Raw genomic sequence first — 14,909 nt, 5'->3', positions numbered from 1 at the left:
CAACAACAACAACCCTGATCGGAAAGAAATGTCTTCTGCATAGTCTGTTGGAGTGATTTGGCTTGAGAGTGTCTTGATTTTTAAATGGCCACTAGGAGGCCCCCAATGGCGAGTTGCTCTCTAATTCCACAGAGTTTGATTAAAAAAATTCTTTCCACCTTGTATAGGAATAACAAAGTGTAAACACTTCTTTAATTTATTTAATAATTTGATGTTTCATTGTTTCTGAATATTTTAATGTGCTTCGCAAATCTTAATGCAACATATAAATGCTAGTTATTGTTTTAATGATAATAATCTGCCTCTTATAATCTACAACTGTAAAATCAAACTAATCAGCTGGGTTGGGAGATCAGTTGTTCAGAGACTTCTGTTCAATCCCCATTGAAATTTAAAAGGCAGGGTACTAGAAGAATTCTAAGATCCTTTCCAGTTCTAAACCTATATTATATGGGGAAAGCAAAAATCTAGGCATGTGACACAGAGATTTGAGATTTTCTCATGGATATTACCCAAGTAAGGCTGAATGAGGTACAGAAAGGTCTTAGTAAATATGTAGCTCAATGTACCCCACTTTGACTCAGACATGCTATATGCTCACCTAGAAGAGCCCCAGATTACAGAAATGGGACTTCTTCAGAGATGGGACTCTGGAGAAGTAGAACCTGACTTTGAGATCCAGTTCTTTGGAGGTCAACAGAGGGAAATATCTATGATAACAAGGATAGAAGAATTGTATACATAATAATAATAGCTAACATTTATATAGCACATTAAGATTTTCAGAGCTCTTTGTAAATATTATCTTCTCTGATCCTCACAACAACCCTAGGAATATTATAAAACATTTTACAGTTAGTGGAAATGAGACTAATAGGTTAGGTGACTTGCCCAGGGTCACATAGCTACTGTATGTTACCATTATCCTGTAGGATAAAAAAATAATAAAATAACATCTTACTATGGCTCTCTTAAATAGAGACTTTGCTGGTCTCTTTTTCCCACAAGGTGGCAGGAGTGTTCAAATCATAATTTTACTTGGCCTCCAGTGTCCATTTGGTATAGGATAAGGTAGGAAGGCCTCTGGCAATACCAGACAGGTGGATCTGGAGACCACAAGAAGGTTTTTTTGTTCTTGGTTACTTTTAAATATCAAAACATTTAAGTTGTCTTGAATCTGATAGGATTAACATGACCACAGTCCTGAGGCAAAGGTAAAGAAGAATGAAGGTTCACTGTAGGAGGAATTCACAGATCATCTCCTGGGCACCAAGGGACCCCCTAGGTAGTGTGCTACATAGAGTGCTGAACTTGGAATCCATAAGACTTGAGTTTGGATTCTTCCTTCTTTAACCAATTATTAGGTTTGTGTGGGCAAGTCACTAGCTGCTTTCAGCTTTAGTTTTGTCATCTATAAAATGGGAATAATAAAAGCACCTACCTACTTCAGTTGTTGTGAGGATCAAATGAAATTTTAAAATGTACATATATATATATACATATATGATGCTTTGCAAAACTGAAAGCATTTTGTGTATCATTTAATATTATATATATATACATATATTTTATATGTATTTAGAGGATATCTAGTACAATACCAGATCTTTAGGAATTAATTCACTATAAGATGTTAGTAATGACATTCAATGGGTTAATGTTTTGCCCTTCCTGGAGCTACATGCATTTTCACAGAAGATGATTTCTCAGTCCAAACAAGTGAAGTTCTAGTGGTAGAATTCCAACTTTGTGTGGTAATATGTAAATACCAACTATTATTATCATCATATTCTAGTCCAGTCTTCCCCTAGATAAATAAAAAACAGGCACAGAGTATTAACCTAGTTTGTCCAAGATCACACAAGGAATATGAAGATGGGATTTGAATCCAGATCCTGTGACTTTCTGATGAATTCCATTTCCATTTGATAATCATAGGTAAAGAACAGTGGGAGTGGGGGCAGGGAAGGCTCTGTAAAGCTTCTCAACCAGGAAGAGATGTATTATCTTTTCCCCTTCCCCTAATAATAGCAAACAGCAACAGCTGTTTTTACCTTCCCTGCAGGAAACTAACTTGGAAAACAGGTATGGGAGAAACTCCTTCCTGAGGGGGCTTCTGTCTGTCTTATAAAACTGTCAGGGAAGCAGTATTCAAGCACCTTAAATGATTGATCTGGAGAAGGAGGGACAGAGGTGGAGGGCAGAATGGTCAGACCGACTTTGCAAGTTGAGGCAAGTGGCAAAGGATGCAACAGATGAATTTGGGCTGGGGAGCTATACATACTCTCCCCAAGTAAATGCCCTAAATACGCCACTGCAATTGTTTTGAGATTCTCTGCCTTGAGTGATGGGGAACAGTCTGAAACCATCTTCTCTATTTCCAGCCTTTCTCTTCTTCAGCATCTAGTTATACGCTCATTCTTTATTTGGGATGGGGGTCAGGGGGAGGTTGGTGGAGATGAGCTCAGCCTGGAGGAGGGGCTAAGGGAAATGGATCAGCCACAGGTATACAATGACATGGAAGTGAGAAGAAAGAGCCTGGACCGGAAATGGAGATTGAGAAAAAAAAATCTCATCAATAGAAAATGTTAGTCATGTCCTTGGCTGAGTAAAAGGACTTATTTCCTCCTCTTCTTTAGAAAATGTGGTCTGAAAGCAAAACTTTTGGGGATCATTTGCATTTGACTTCCTAGGAGGTTGGAATAACTTAATTTAAAGCTGACCTCAGCCTTAACTGGCTGTGTGACTTGGGGAAGTTAATACCTTAGTTTCCTCATCTGTGAAATGGGATACTAACCAAACCTACTCCATGGTTGTGAAATTCCGACAAAATAATGAATGTAACAAATTTTGCAAACTATACAATGATAATATAAATGCCAGGTTTGATTGCAGGGGTAGAAATCTTCTTTTAATCTGGAAACAATTGTTTTTATTATAAGCTTTTTATTTACAAGATATATGCATGGGTAATTTTTCAGCACTGACCCTTGCAAAACCTTCTGTTCCAACTGGAAACAATTGTTTTAGACATTTCAACCGTCATAGGATCAGATTCAGGGCTGAAAAAAAGCTTAGAGATTACTTTTGAATTTTACAGATAAGAAAACTGAGGCTTGGAGAGGTTACATAATAGCAGTGTTAGAACTTGAATCTACCTATGATTCCAAATCCAATCTTTCTGCTGCCTGGGCAAACTGCTTCCTACTCATGGAACCTGTCCAAGGTATCCAAGAACTATAATTTGTCACTTGGACCTCATGCCAAAATTTGGGATATATAACTTTTCAGCTTAAAAATATGGGGTTCTTAACTTGGGCTCCATGGACCTCGGGGTGGGGAGGAGGTTCTATGATCGTGTAACTTTTTAATATTTTAATAACCATCTTGCAACATAATTGGATTTCTTTGTAAGCCCATGCATTTTATTTTATAAAAATACCATTCTCAGAAGGAGAATAGGTTTTACCAGACTTCTTTGAACGAAAACTAAAATACATCTCTGAGATGTCACTTTTCACGCTGGAGAGGAGTCATTCATGCCCTCTATTTTCCTCATGCCTCTGAGATTAAAATAGAAAAATGCTTTGAACTAGGGGCTCCACATTGGTTCAGGAGCAATGATAATATTAATAACTAGCATATATATATAGTATACAACTCACTTTATGACTGACAAACTCATATATTCTTCACAAGAACCCTGTAAAGTAGAAACTTGTTATAATTCCCATTTTACGGATGAGAAAACTGAAGTTGATAGTTAAGTGAGTTACTTATGATCCCAGAGATAGGAAGTGTCTGAAGCAGGATTTGAATTTAGGTTTTCCTGACTCCAAGCACTCTCTTCTGTTAGACCATCTATCAGTATTGTTTTAAAGCCCTGAGTCTTTGGAATTTGTAACTGATATTGAATACCTTTCTCTCTTCTTTCAAAGGGGCAGATCCCCACTCTGTAAGTGATTTGGATTTGTTGATGATAGCTCTCTGAATTTGCATACACTGGGAAAAGAAGGACTTCCTCAAGGAGACTTGGAAGATTACTTGTTAAACTGGGTTCCAATTTGTTTGAGAAGTATGAAGAGGTTCAGAAAAGTCATCAGTCTGAATAGGGAAGCAGCTTTTGAATAATTGAAAAACAACTGTTTCCAAGGGCTAGTCCCTCAAAAGGACCCCTCTTCCTTACAGATCTGCTGCTCATGCACCCAGACATTCCAAGTAACCTGGGAAGAGACTGGGAAGAGATATTTGGAAGTTTGGATCATATGGGGAGAAAAGTGATGGGGTGGGCAGGCTCTGAACACACCCTTTTGCCTTCCCTCTCAGCTTCCTACCACCCCTCCCCCAAGTGAAATGTGGGGCTGGCCCTTCTCTGTCTGTGTCCCCATTGGCTGGCAAAGCAGCAAGGGGGGATTTAAAAAAGGAGAAAGTGCTGAGAGAGGGACTGGAGCCCGGGAGTGCTGAAAGGTTTGGTTGCCCCCACCCTAGCTGGCACCATGAAGTTCCCACTGGTCCTTTGCCTGCTGTGCCCACTGGTTGCTTTCCACTCTGTGCAAGGGTGGCAGGCCTTCAAGAATGATGCTACGGAAATCATCCCTGAGCTCAGTGAGCACCCTGAGCCTCCACCTGATCTGTCGAACATCAATAACAAGACGATGAACCGGGCGGAGAATGGAGGGAGATACCCACATCACCCCTTGGAGCCCAAAGGTATTCAAAGTACAATGACCCAAGACAGAAAGGGGGAGAGGGTTGTCCTATATGAGGGCCCCTATGTCTAGTTGCTGTTATATTCAGCAGGGCTTCAGAACCATTAATGATATTGGGGAAACAGTTCTTTCCATCACTAGGGGATGTCTAACTGCCTAACCAAGACAATAGTGCCATAGTTCTCCATCCCACCACTCCTGGGTGGTCTGGTAGCTGGGAAAGTTGTCAAATTTCCTTCTTTATAGAACTTTTAAAGAATGGAAGAGACAACCCTCTCTTTTAGACCCACTAAATGCTCCAGGGGAGCTGGCAAGGGAAGCTACCTGCAGCATCAGGGTTTGACCACCACAGTATGAGGTAGGGCAAAGAGTTGTCGCCCCAGGACACAGCAACTGTGACAGATGTGCTTCACAGCTGTAATTATTGGTTGCTGGTGAAGATGGAGTAAAAGGAATATAAATGGTGATAGGAACTTTAGAGGTGGGAGGAATTTCAGAGACCACCCAGTCCATTTTATATATGAGGAAACTATGGACCACAGATGTGAATTAACTTGCCCATGGTTACACAAGTAGTAAATAGCAGGTTTTCTGATTCCAAATTTAGAGTATTTTTTTTTATTATAACTTGTAACTCTGAGCAAAGTACAGGAGCCAGACTCTCAGCTTCTGAGAAGCAGAGACTAGTGGAGTGTAAGGATCAGGACAAAACAAACCAACAAAAACCAAAACCCTAACACAACAACAATCCTTCCTTTACAGGAGGGTAGAAAGAAAAAGTCTACCTTAAAAATCTACCTCAGTGAACTGGTGCTAAGGGAGGGAAATATGGGGAGGAGGGTCTGGGTCTATCCAGTTCTTAGGGAGAATTTCAGATTTTGCCTTAGCAAGATCAGAAAAGTATTCCTTTGCACTTAAGGTTTTTTTCCCATGGTTCCTGGCTTCTATGGCTTCTCTTTCTCCCTTCCACCCACAGCATGAAGATATTTTAGCAGTAATTATAGTAAGCATGGGGCATGTTGACTTGTGTTCCATTTAACAAATCCTCAAACTTAATCTAGGACTACAAAGTCAGAAGGAAATTTTATCTGAGAGATTGTCAGATTAGCAACCAGAAAGACTGGGGCTGTAAGGCCCTATGAGATCAGCCACAGACAAACCATCTCAGTGGGAGAGAAGGAATTGCAAGGGATTTCTCTTCCATGTATGTTTGGAACAAGGGGATCCATCTAGCCATATTCAGAGGTCTCCAGGAAAGGGAAGCCCACAGGATGGGATTGTTCTGGTTCTCAACTTCCCTGGGCAGAAGGAAAACAGGAACAGGAAAATAGTTCTAGATCCTGAGGATACTGCATTTAGGAATTAAGTGGGACAGTTGATTCCTGAATCTGCCCAATGTAGTCCAAACTCCAAAAAGGCCTTTTGAAAATGACCATAGCTGCCATTTTTTAGTGTACTTACAAAATGCCGTATGTACGTCGTCAAACCCCTGTGAGGTCAGTGCTATAGATGTCTGTATTCCCATTTTACAGATTCTGCAAGCCTAAAGTCTAGTGGAAGAGGGGTCTCTGGGTTTACATGAGTAAATATGCTTGGCCCGAGAATCCTACCACTCAAAATATCATCTCCTTCTCTGCAGAGGAGGAAGTACCTAAAGTGGACTGCACTATTCTTAGCTCTAGAAGCCTCTTTCCCTAGGCAAAAACAGGCCACCCCCACATTCTGCAACCCCATCTCTTAACTAGGAAGGAGTACAACCTGGTGAGGGAAACCAAATAAAAGCACTCTGGGGCTAAAGCTAACACTACTGCCCAAAGGTCCTCTCTCTGGTTTGAAGCTTCTGGGTTTCTGGCATAATCTTGGGGGAAGACTTTCTCCTTCCCTCTTGCTTTCAATCCTGGGGATCATTTTTCAAAACCGCTCTCAGCAGTCAGTTCAGCTGTTCTTTGTTTGAAAGAGTTCAGAGCTCAACCCAAAGGCAAGAGGTATGGCCACCCCCCAGAGAAAGCATTGTATTCCCAGCCTTCTCTGGGACTCAGATACCCCATTTTAAAAAATAAGCCTCTTATTACTGCAGACCTAAAGATATGAATTCAGAGCTGGAAGGACCTCACAAGCCTAACCCTGTCATTTTACAGATAAGGAAACTGAGGCCCAGAGATTAAGTGATTTGCCTTAAGTCACACAGGCAATAAGCTTCCAAGAAGAGGTTTGAACCCTGATTCCACCATATCATTCATTGACAGGTTTTTAGTCAAGCTCAGTTCCCTTTCCTAGTTTTAGCTTATGGTTTTCAGAGAACTTTACCTGTTTTGAGCCTTGCAAGGAGACAGATACTATTAATACCTTTTTTCTTGAAGACAGAGAGGTTACTTGTCAGGTAGGAAGTTGTCTGAAGCATATTTTGTCTACTATGCAACCAAGATGCCTATACTTGGAAAGAATGAAGTGCCTTCTTCTTCAACCCTGGGACTTGAAACCTTAATGTTTCTCTCAGGGGAAATAAACAACTCTCGCCTATTTCCCTACCAAGTTCATCTACAGAGCTTAGATTATTCCTAAAGTTCCATTTCTGTCCCCTACTTCCAGTTCCCACTCTCATAGCCATCAATCTCTGTATCCTGCTTTGCTTCCTTGTACAGGTTCAGTTGCTCCTATGTCCATAATGATTTCCTTTCTCTGTTTTAGTTTCCTGTGAGACTTTCAGGACAGAATAAACAAGGCTGGATTCTCTCTGCCTTGATGTGTAAAGGAATAGAGGCATTTGGCACCTTTAAAACTGGGGAAAACAGTTCAACTAAACTGGGCTGGGGGGAGGAGAGGATGCTCATAACACACTAAACATTAACATTAAAAGTCCTCTTTTCCCAGTGAAATGGTTCCCACATCTGCTGCACAACCAGTGCTAGAATTCTGTCCTTGATAATCCTTTTTTTATCCCTTCTCTGGTGGACAGGAATCATTGGCAAGTTAAATCCTCTTGGCATCTGGGGGAAGGGATTTGGGAGCAGGCTAGAATCAGGCAAGAGGTGCTTGGTGTGCCCCCAAAACTGTCTGAGGCAGGGTGGGTGAGCAGGCGTCATTAGCTGGTCTGAGTGACCCAAAGTGGTTTGCTTTCGGGACTTTTTGAAGATGTTTTCGGGGACAATCCAGTTAGTCTCAAAAACTCAGTGGTCACTTACAGCCCTACAAGCCTACACAGAAATGGGGCTTTAGGAATCATCTAAGCTCTGTAGATTAACTTGGTAGGGAAATAGGGGAGAGTTGTTTATTTTCCCTGAGAGAAACATTAAGGTTTCAAGTCCCAGGGTTGAAGAAGGAGGCACTTCATTCTTTCCAAGTATAGGTCAAAGTGCAGGGCATCCTTTGACCAAAAGGAAATAATGTGACTTGAATGATGCGCTCGAGGAAAGAGGCTCCTAGGGTTGGTGGGAGGGGGAAGAGGCCGGTGGAGAGGGCAGCGCTTGCTGCCTGCAGCGGTCAGGGGAGAGGTCAGGGAGCCTGCAGCCGGCTCCCGCTCTTCTCGCCCGTCACTCGCGCGCTCCTTCCCCTTGTCCCCACAGACGCCTCGGATTACAGCTGCCGGGAGCTGCATTTCACCCGCTACATCACCGACGGGCCCTGCCGCAGCGCCAAGCCGGTCACCGAACTGGTGTGTTCGGGCCAGTGCGGGCCGGCGCACCTGCAGCCCAACGCCATCGGGCGCAAATGGCTGTGGCGCCAGAGCGCGGCGGACTACCGCTGCATCCCGGACCGCTACCGCACGCAGCGCATCCCGCTGCTGTGCCCGGGGGGCGAGGAGGCTCGGACTCACAAGATCCGCGTCGTGGTCTCCTGCAAGTGCAAGCGCTACACCCGTTTCCACAACCAGTCCGAGCTCAAGGACTTCGGCAAGGAGGCCGCCCGGCCCCCCAAGAACAAGAAGCCCCGGCTGTCCCGGACCCGGAGCGGCAAGGCCAAACAGCCCGAGCTGGAGAATGCCTACTAGGGCGCCCCTCCACCTTGCCCCGGCTCCTTCCACCCTCCCAAACGCGCCAGAGCCGAAGCCGCCCTCCAACGGGTCCGTCGGGGCCTTTGTTTCTTTGTTTTGTTTTATTTTCTTGCCTGAAGCCCGGGGTGGGCAGGGTCTGTCTCCCCAAATCCCGAAGCCAGAACCTTCTGTCGCAGAGGCTGAGGTGGACAGGTAGACAGGCCACTGGACACCTGGGAGGGGATCGAGCAGCCACGTGAAGGGGCGGGAGGACTCCTACCAGCCTTTCTGGGAAGGGAAGTGCTGGGCCTCCAAGACACCCCCAGCCCCACCAGCACTACCATAGGAATTTGGAGGGGAGATTCTCTTCACCGTCCCATTCCTTCTGCCAACTTGCTCATACCCCAAGAATTAAAAGAGAGCGCTTTGGAACGAATAAAGGGTATATTAAGGTCGGAGCTTTGCAACCTTCAGTAGTATTTATCATCTACTGATTAGAAAAGAAAGTGACCTGAGGTTAGTTCCCCTTTGGCTCCTGGTCCCAATTTCATTTGAAGGCCTTTTTGGTGCACTATCAGCTTGTCAAAAAGGAAAACTCCATCTTTAAAGAGGAAGGGGACAGAAATCAGCCCTGTAAGACATAGCCAACTTTAAGAATCTGAGCTATGAGATCATCTCACCCTTCTTCCAAAACCTAGATAAATTCACTAATGTTCACAGAGAGTAGAGAGAAGGTCTCTTTCACAGCCTGCAGAGAAGGTCTCTTTCACAGCCTGATTTCCAGTTCAGTTTTAAGCAAAATCTTCCCACTCCCGGGAAATATAGCTTGCAAACTTATGAACTTTCATTTTTAGCCACCATTGAATTGTCAGGGCTAGAAAATAAGCTAACTCCCAACACTAAGAGCAGGGAAGGGGAGGAATAAAATATTTTTTGGAGTAAGCCCAGAGTAAGGGGTGTTGGGGAAAACAGCTGGAGAAATCTGTGGCCCTCTTTCCCCAAAGAATAGTGCTATTCTGACCTAACACTTTCTTTCTTATGGTAACTTCTACAAAGTTCTCTCGTGACTTCACTACCCTCCCAATCCTTTCCCTTGCCTGCCCCACTACCGGGGGTCTGTGTCCACAGGCCTTCTTAGCAGAGACCAGTGTTGGTTTAATGTAAAAGATGAGCCAGTTGAAAGGCCTGGTCCATGCACATGTAGTTCACTGGCACACTCATATCCTGAAAATAGCTTAACACCATGCATACATGTGTTGATGCTCCTTTCATTAAAAGATTATTATTGGAAAACAAAAATAACAAAAAAAAATGGCAACTGCTGTACATATGCTGAAAAACCACAAAATGGAATAACCATAGTCCAAAAATCTTTTGACAAAACATTTCCAAAAATTTCTGTATAGTTTTAAAAATGTTTTGGGGTGTGTGTGTGTGTGTGTGTGTGTGTGTATGTATGTGTGTGTATGTGTTTGTACATATATATGTGTGTGTATTTTTTAAGTGTATTCAATGTGAAAGCCTGCAGGTCTGGTAGCTTGCATTTGCAGTCCCTCCAGGTGGGACCCTGACGCAGGAATGAAAGTAATTGTTTTTAAAAGAATAAGTTACATATTTATTTTCTTGTTTAAGTTATTTATGCCAAAGTATTTTTCTCATAGAGAAAAAAATTAATATTGCTTTATGAAATAACAGTCTTGTCTTTCAGGATTCCAAATGTATTGTTAATAAAGACAAATGATTATTAAAGAAAAGATGTGTTTCTTTTTTTAAAAAAATCACACAGATCTTGTCAATGATACTACCCTTTTTATAGTCACCTAAGTTTGACACCTTAAAGTCACCTTCACTCCTCCATCACTTGAATTAAATCAGTCACCAAGTTTTGCCAATTCTTGCTTTGAAATGTTTCCCTTTATCCACCTCTAACCTTCCCATTTTCCCTAATCTCATACCAGTCCTGGGCCTCATAGCCTCCAGCCTGCATTACTGTAGAAGTCTTCTAAGTGGTCTAAGTCCAGCTTTTCTCCCTACCCAATCTATTCTATCCTCTGATGCTAGATTAATCTTTCAAAGGCATCCCTTTCATCTTTTTAGCTCCCTGTTAGATGCCTCCAATAATTCCTCTTTGCCTAAAGGGAAAACTTCAGCTGTGCATTCAAGGCACTTGACAACAAAATAGTCAACCTCCATTTTCTCTATGTAACTTTATCTTCTTTACCTCCAGCCAGAAATCTCTCTAGAAGATCGGATCAGTGTTTTTTCTCAGAAAGGCCATATTCAGTCCCAATTCCATGTCTTTGTTCTTCCTCCATCTTATAATACTCCTCCCCATAACCATTTTGGAAAGCAATTTGGAATTATGCTAAGAAAGTGACAAAAATGACTATACACTTTGACTCAATCAATCAATCAGACAATAAACATTTATTACTTGCTTACTGTCAGGAATTGAACTTAGTTCTGGGAAACAAAGAAAAATAAAAGGCAGTCCTTGTTCTCAAGTAGCTCATAACCTAAAGATGTAGCCAGTATACAAATAACTATATGCAAACGACTTATAAATAGGAACTAATCAACAAAAGAAAGAAACTAGAATTAAGAAAGATTCGGACAAGATTCCAATAAAGATCACACTGTCAGGCTACCCTATGGAAGTTAATGATAGAAAGCCTAATATACATCAAAATATATATAGTAGAACTTTTTGTAATATCAGAGATCTAGAAACAGTAAATTTTCATTGACTGAAAATGGCTAAAGAAATTGTGATTCATGAACGTTACTAAACTTATAGCATATAAGAAACTATGCTATAATAAACATTGAATATGAAGAATATAGAAGCATACAAAACATATGAACTGATGAAAAATGACGTTAGCAGAACCAGGAAAACAATGTATACAATGACTACCCCAATGTAAATGAAAGTATAGAGGGTTAGGGACTGGAACTTGGATTTCACAGATACAGGGAACTCTCAAATATACTCCTTCTACCAATATGATCAGCATCTTCTTGCAACTTGCCCTCTTATAGAGTTGTTACTTAAAACACTGGCAGGCCTAATGAGCTGGTGAGGGTCACAAAGTCTGTATGTATCAGAGTTGGACTTGAAACCTGGTCTTCTTTTTAAGCAATGTATTAAATTTAGCCTAGAAGTTCTAATCATCACATACACACACACACACACACACACACACACACACACACATATATATATATATATATATATATATATATATTTGTATTTTTCTGGTGAGGCAATTGGGATTAAGTGACTTGCCTAGGCTCACACAGCTAATAAGTGTTAAATGTCTAAGACTGAATTTGAATTCAGGTAATCCTGACTTCAGGGTCCGTGTTGTATCCACTGTGTTATCTAATTGCTCCTTTGGTATATTTTTAAAAGATGTTTTATTAACATGCTGTTTTTTTTTCTTTTTGCATCATTACTATTCCCCACATGCCAAAACTGTTTTTACTTTTCCAAAAACTAGTATTCCCCTACATCAAATAACTATAGTCAAGCAAAGCAAATACATGCATTGGCTATGGGAAGTGGCTCTGGTACTTATATATTTGAATCAATTCTCTATGTTTCCTGAATATCAGATAAATTTGCTGCAAGTATTTTTGCAGCAAGTCATATGAGAATGAATATCTCATTTTGGGAAGGAGTAAGTATATAGCCTCTACTGTGTACAAACACTGTACTAAACACTTTTACAAACATTATCTCATTTGATCCTCACAACCCCCATTTTTACAACTGAGGAAACAGGCAAATGTTAAGTGACTTGCTCTGAGTATCTGAGGAAGGACTTAAATTCAGGTCTTTCTGCCTCTGGGCTAAGAATTCTATATGCTTTGACAGCTGCTGCCCCTAGTTTGCCACTTTTCTGTCAAGAAGTAGCAAGCATGTTTCATCTTCAGTTTTCTAGTCATAGTTGCTTGTTGCAGTTGATCAAAGTTAAGTCTTTCACGGTTGTTTTCCTTTACAATATAGTTATCATCATCTGAATTATTTACCTGGTATTCTTCATGTCACTCTGTACCAGAATATAATCTTACATTTCTCTGAATCTGTCTCACAATTTCCTATAGTGCAGTAACAATCCATTACATTTGTATTCCATAATTTATCTAACCATTCCTCAATTCAGGGACCTTTCCCTTTCTTTCATGTTCTTTGTTATAAAAAAAAGTGCTGTTAAAATATTTTTGTTCATGAGTTTTTCCCTCCTTTCTTTTTTCTCTTGGATGTAATGATATTGGGAATAGGGCAAAAAGCACTTTATAAATATTATCTCACTTGAGTTTCACAATGACCAGCAAGGTTGGTACTATTATCCCCATTTAACAGACAAGGAAACTGAGGCTGAGAAGTTAATATAGCCAATAAATGTCTGAGGATAGATTTTAACTATCTCTTCTTTTATTCCTCCCTTCCTCCCTCCCTTCCTTCCTTCTTCTTTCCTCCCTTCCCTTCCTTCCTTCCTTCCTTTCTTCCTTCCTTCTTTCCTTCTTTCCTTCCTTCCTTCCTTCCTTCCTTCCTTCCTTCCTCCTTCCCTCCCTCCCTCCCTTCCTCTCTTTCTTTCTTTCTTTCTTTCTTTCTTTCTTTCTTTCTTTCTTTCTTTCTTTCTTTCTTTCTTTCTTTCTTTCTTTCTTCTTTCCCCACAGTTCTCTCTCTGAATGCAGATGGCTCTCTCCATCACAAATCTATTGGAATTAGTCTGAATCACCTCATTGTTGAAGAGTCACATCCATCAGAACTGATCATCACATAATCTTGTTGTTGCTATGTACAGTGTTCTCTTGGCTCTACTCACTTCTCTTAGCATCTCATGCAAGTCTTTTGAGGCCTTTCTGAAACCATCCTGCTGATCATGTCTTATTGCTCAATAATATTCGATAATTCATATACCATAACTTATTCAGCCATTCTCCAACTGATGGGCAGCCACTCACTTTCCAGTTTCTTGCCACTATAAAAAGAGCTGTTGCAAACACTTTTGCACACATGGATCCTTTTCCCTTTTTTAATGATTTCTTTGGGATACAGGTCCAGTAGAGACACTACTAGATCAAAGATTATGCACAGTTTGATATCTTTTTCTGTCATCCTAGCCAGTCTCAGAGGTGTGTAGAAGTACCTTAGAGTTGTATAAATTTGCATTTCTTTGATCAATAGTTATTTAGAGCACTAAAAATGTTCTTTCTGCAGATGATTATATGATAAGGGACAGCAAGAGGAATAAGAGTACTAAAGAACATGAGTTAAGCAGGCTACATTTATATCTCCTCTCCATGACTCTCCTACCTTTTACAAGCTGAGCAAGTCACTCAATATTTCTCAGTTTCAGCTTACTCATCTGTAAAATGGGAATGATAATAACACTTATGTCATGGGATTGTTATGAGGAACAAATGAAATTAAAATGTGTACAGTGCTTTGTAAACTTCAAAGCATTATAGAAATCCTTCAATAAATAATTTTTAAAAATCAAAGAACATTATTTGACATTGTTGACCACTGCTTCGTTTCTGAAATATTTTTCTTTTGGAAGTATAAAGGACAGTTCCTTTACTAGGGAATAGCTAAAGAAAATATGGCTACATGCAAGCCATTACCCAACTGATAAATGGTCAAAGGATATGGACAGACAATTTTCAGACAAAGAAATTAAAACCATTTCTAGTCATATAAAAATGTTAAATCATTATTGATTAGAGAAATACAAATTAAGACAACTCTGAGGTACCAATACACACCTTTCAGATTGAGTAAGATGACAGGAAAAGGAAATGATGAATGTTGGAGAGGATGTGGGAAAACTGGGACACTAATGCATTGTTGGTGGAATTGTGAACTGATCTAACAATTCTGGAGAGCAATTTGGAACTATGCTCAAAGGGCTATACAACTGTGTATACTCTTTAATACAGCAATGTTTCTACTGAGTTTATATCCTAAAGAGATTGTAAAAAAGGGGAAATGATCCACATGCGCAAAAATGTTTATAGCAATCGTTTTTGTAGTGGCAAGAAATTGGAAACTGAGAATATGCCCTTCATTTGGGGAATAAATGAATAAATTATGGTATATGAATGTAACAGAAAATTAATGTTCTATTCAGAAAATCCTGGAAAAATATAAACTGATATTTAGTGATATGAGTAGAACCAAGAGAACATTGTACATGCTATAATAAGATTATGTAATG

General features: G+C 40.5%; 1 protein-coding gene across 1 annotated transcript; it reads left to right on the top strand.

Moving 5' to 3' along the window:
* The first annotated feature begins 3,949 nt into the window (after positions 1-3,949).
* Positions 3,950-10,092, top strand: SOST (sclerostin). The gene is made up of 2 exons (XM_003768149.3): positions 3,950-4,710; positions 8,273-10,092. Exons 1-2 carry the CDS (start codon positions 4,497-4,499, stop codon positions 8,695-8,697), a joined length of 639 nt encoding a protein of 212 aa, XP_003768197.1. The 5' UTR covers positions 3,950-4,496; the 3' UTR covers positions 8,698-10,092.
* The last annotated feature ends 4,817 nt before the right edge of the window (positions 10,093-14,909 follow it).

The sequence above is a fragment of the Sarcophilus harrisii genome, chromosome 4 (genome assembly GCF_902635505.1).
Source record: "Sarcophilus harrisii chromosome 4, mSarHar1.11, whole genome shotgun sequence".
In the NCBI taxonomy this organism is placed as follows: Eukaryota; Metazoa; Chordata; class Mammalia; order Dasyuromorphia; family Dasyuridae; genus Sarcophilus; species Sarcophilus harrisii.
Note: the sequence above shows the minus strand (reverse complement) of the source record. Positions and strands in the feature narration are given on the sequence as shown.

Excerpts from the sequence above, each read along its gene's own strand:
- SOST (XM_003768149.3), top strand. The coding sequence starts at position 4,497 with ATGAAGTTCCCACTGGTCCTTTGCCTGCTGTGCCCACTGGTTGCTTTC. Across the intron at positions 4,711-8,272 it reads TCACCCCTTGGAGCCCAAAG|ACGCCTCGGATTACAGCTGC; the intron begins GTATTCAAAGTA and ends TTGTCCCCACAG.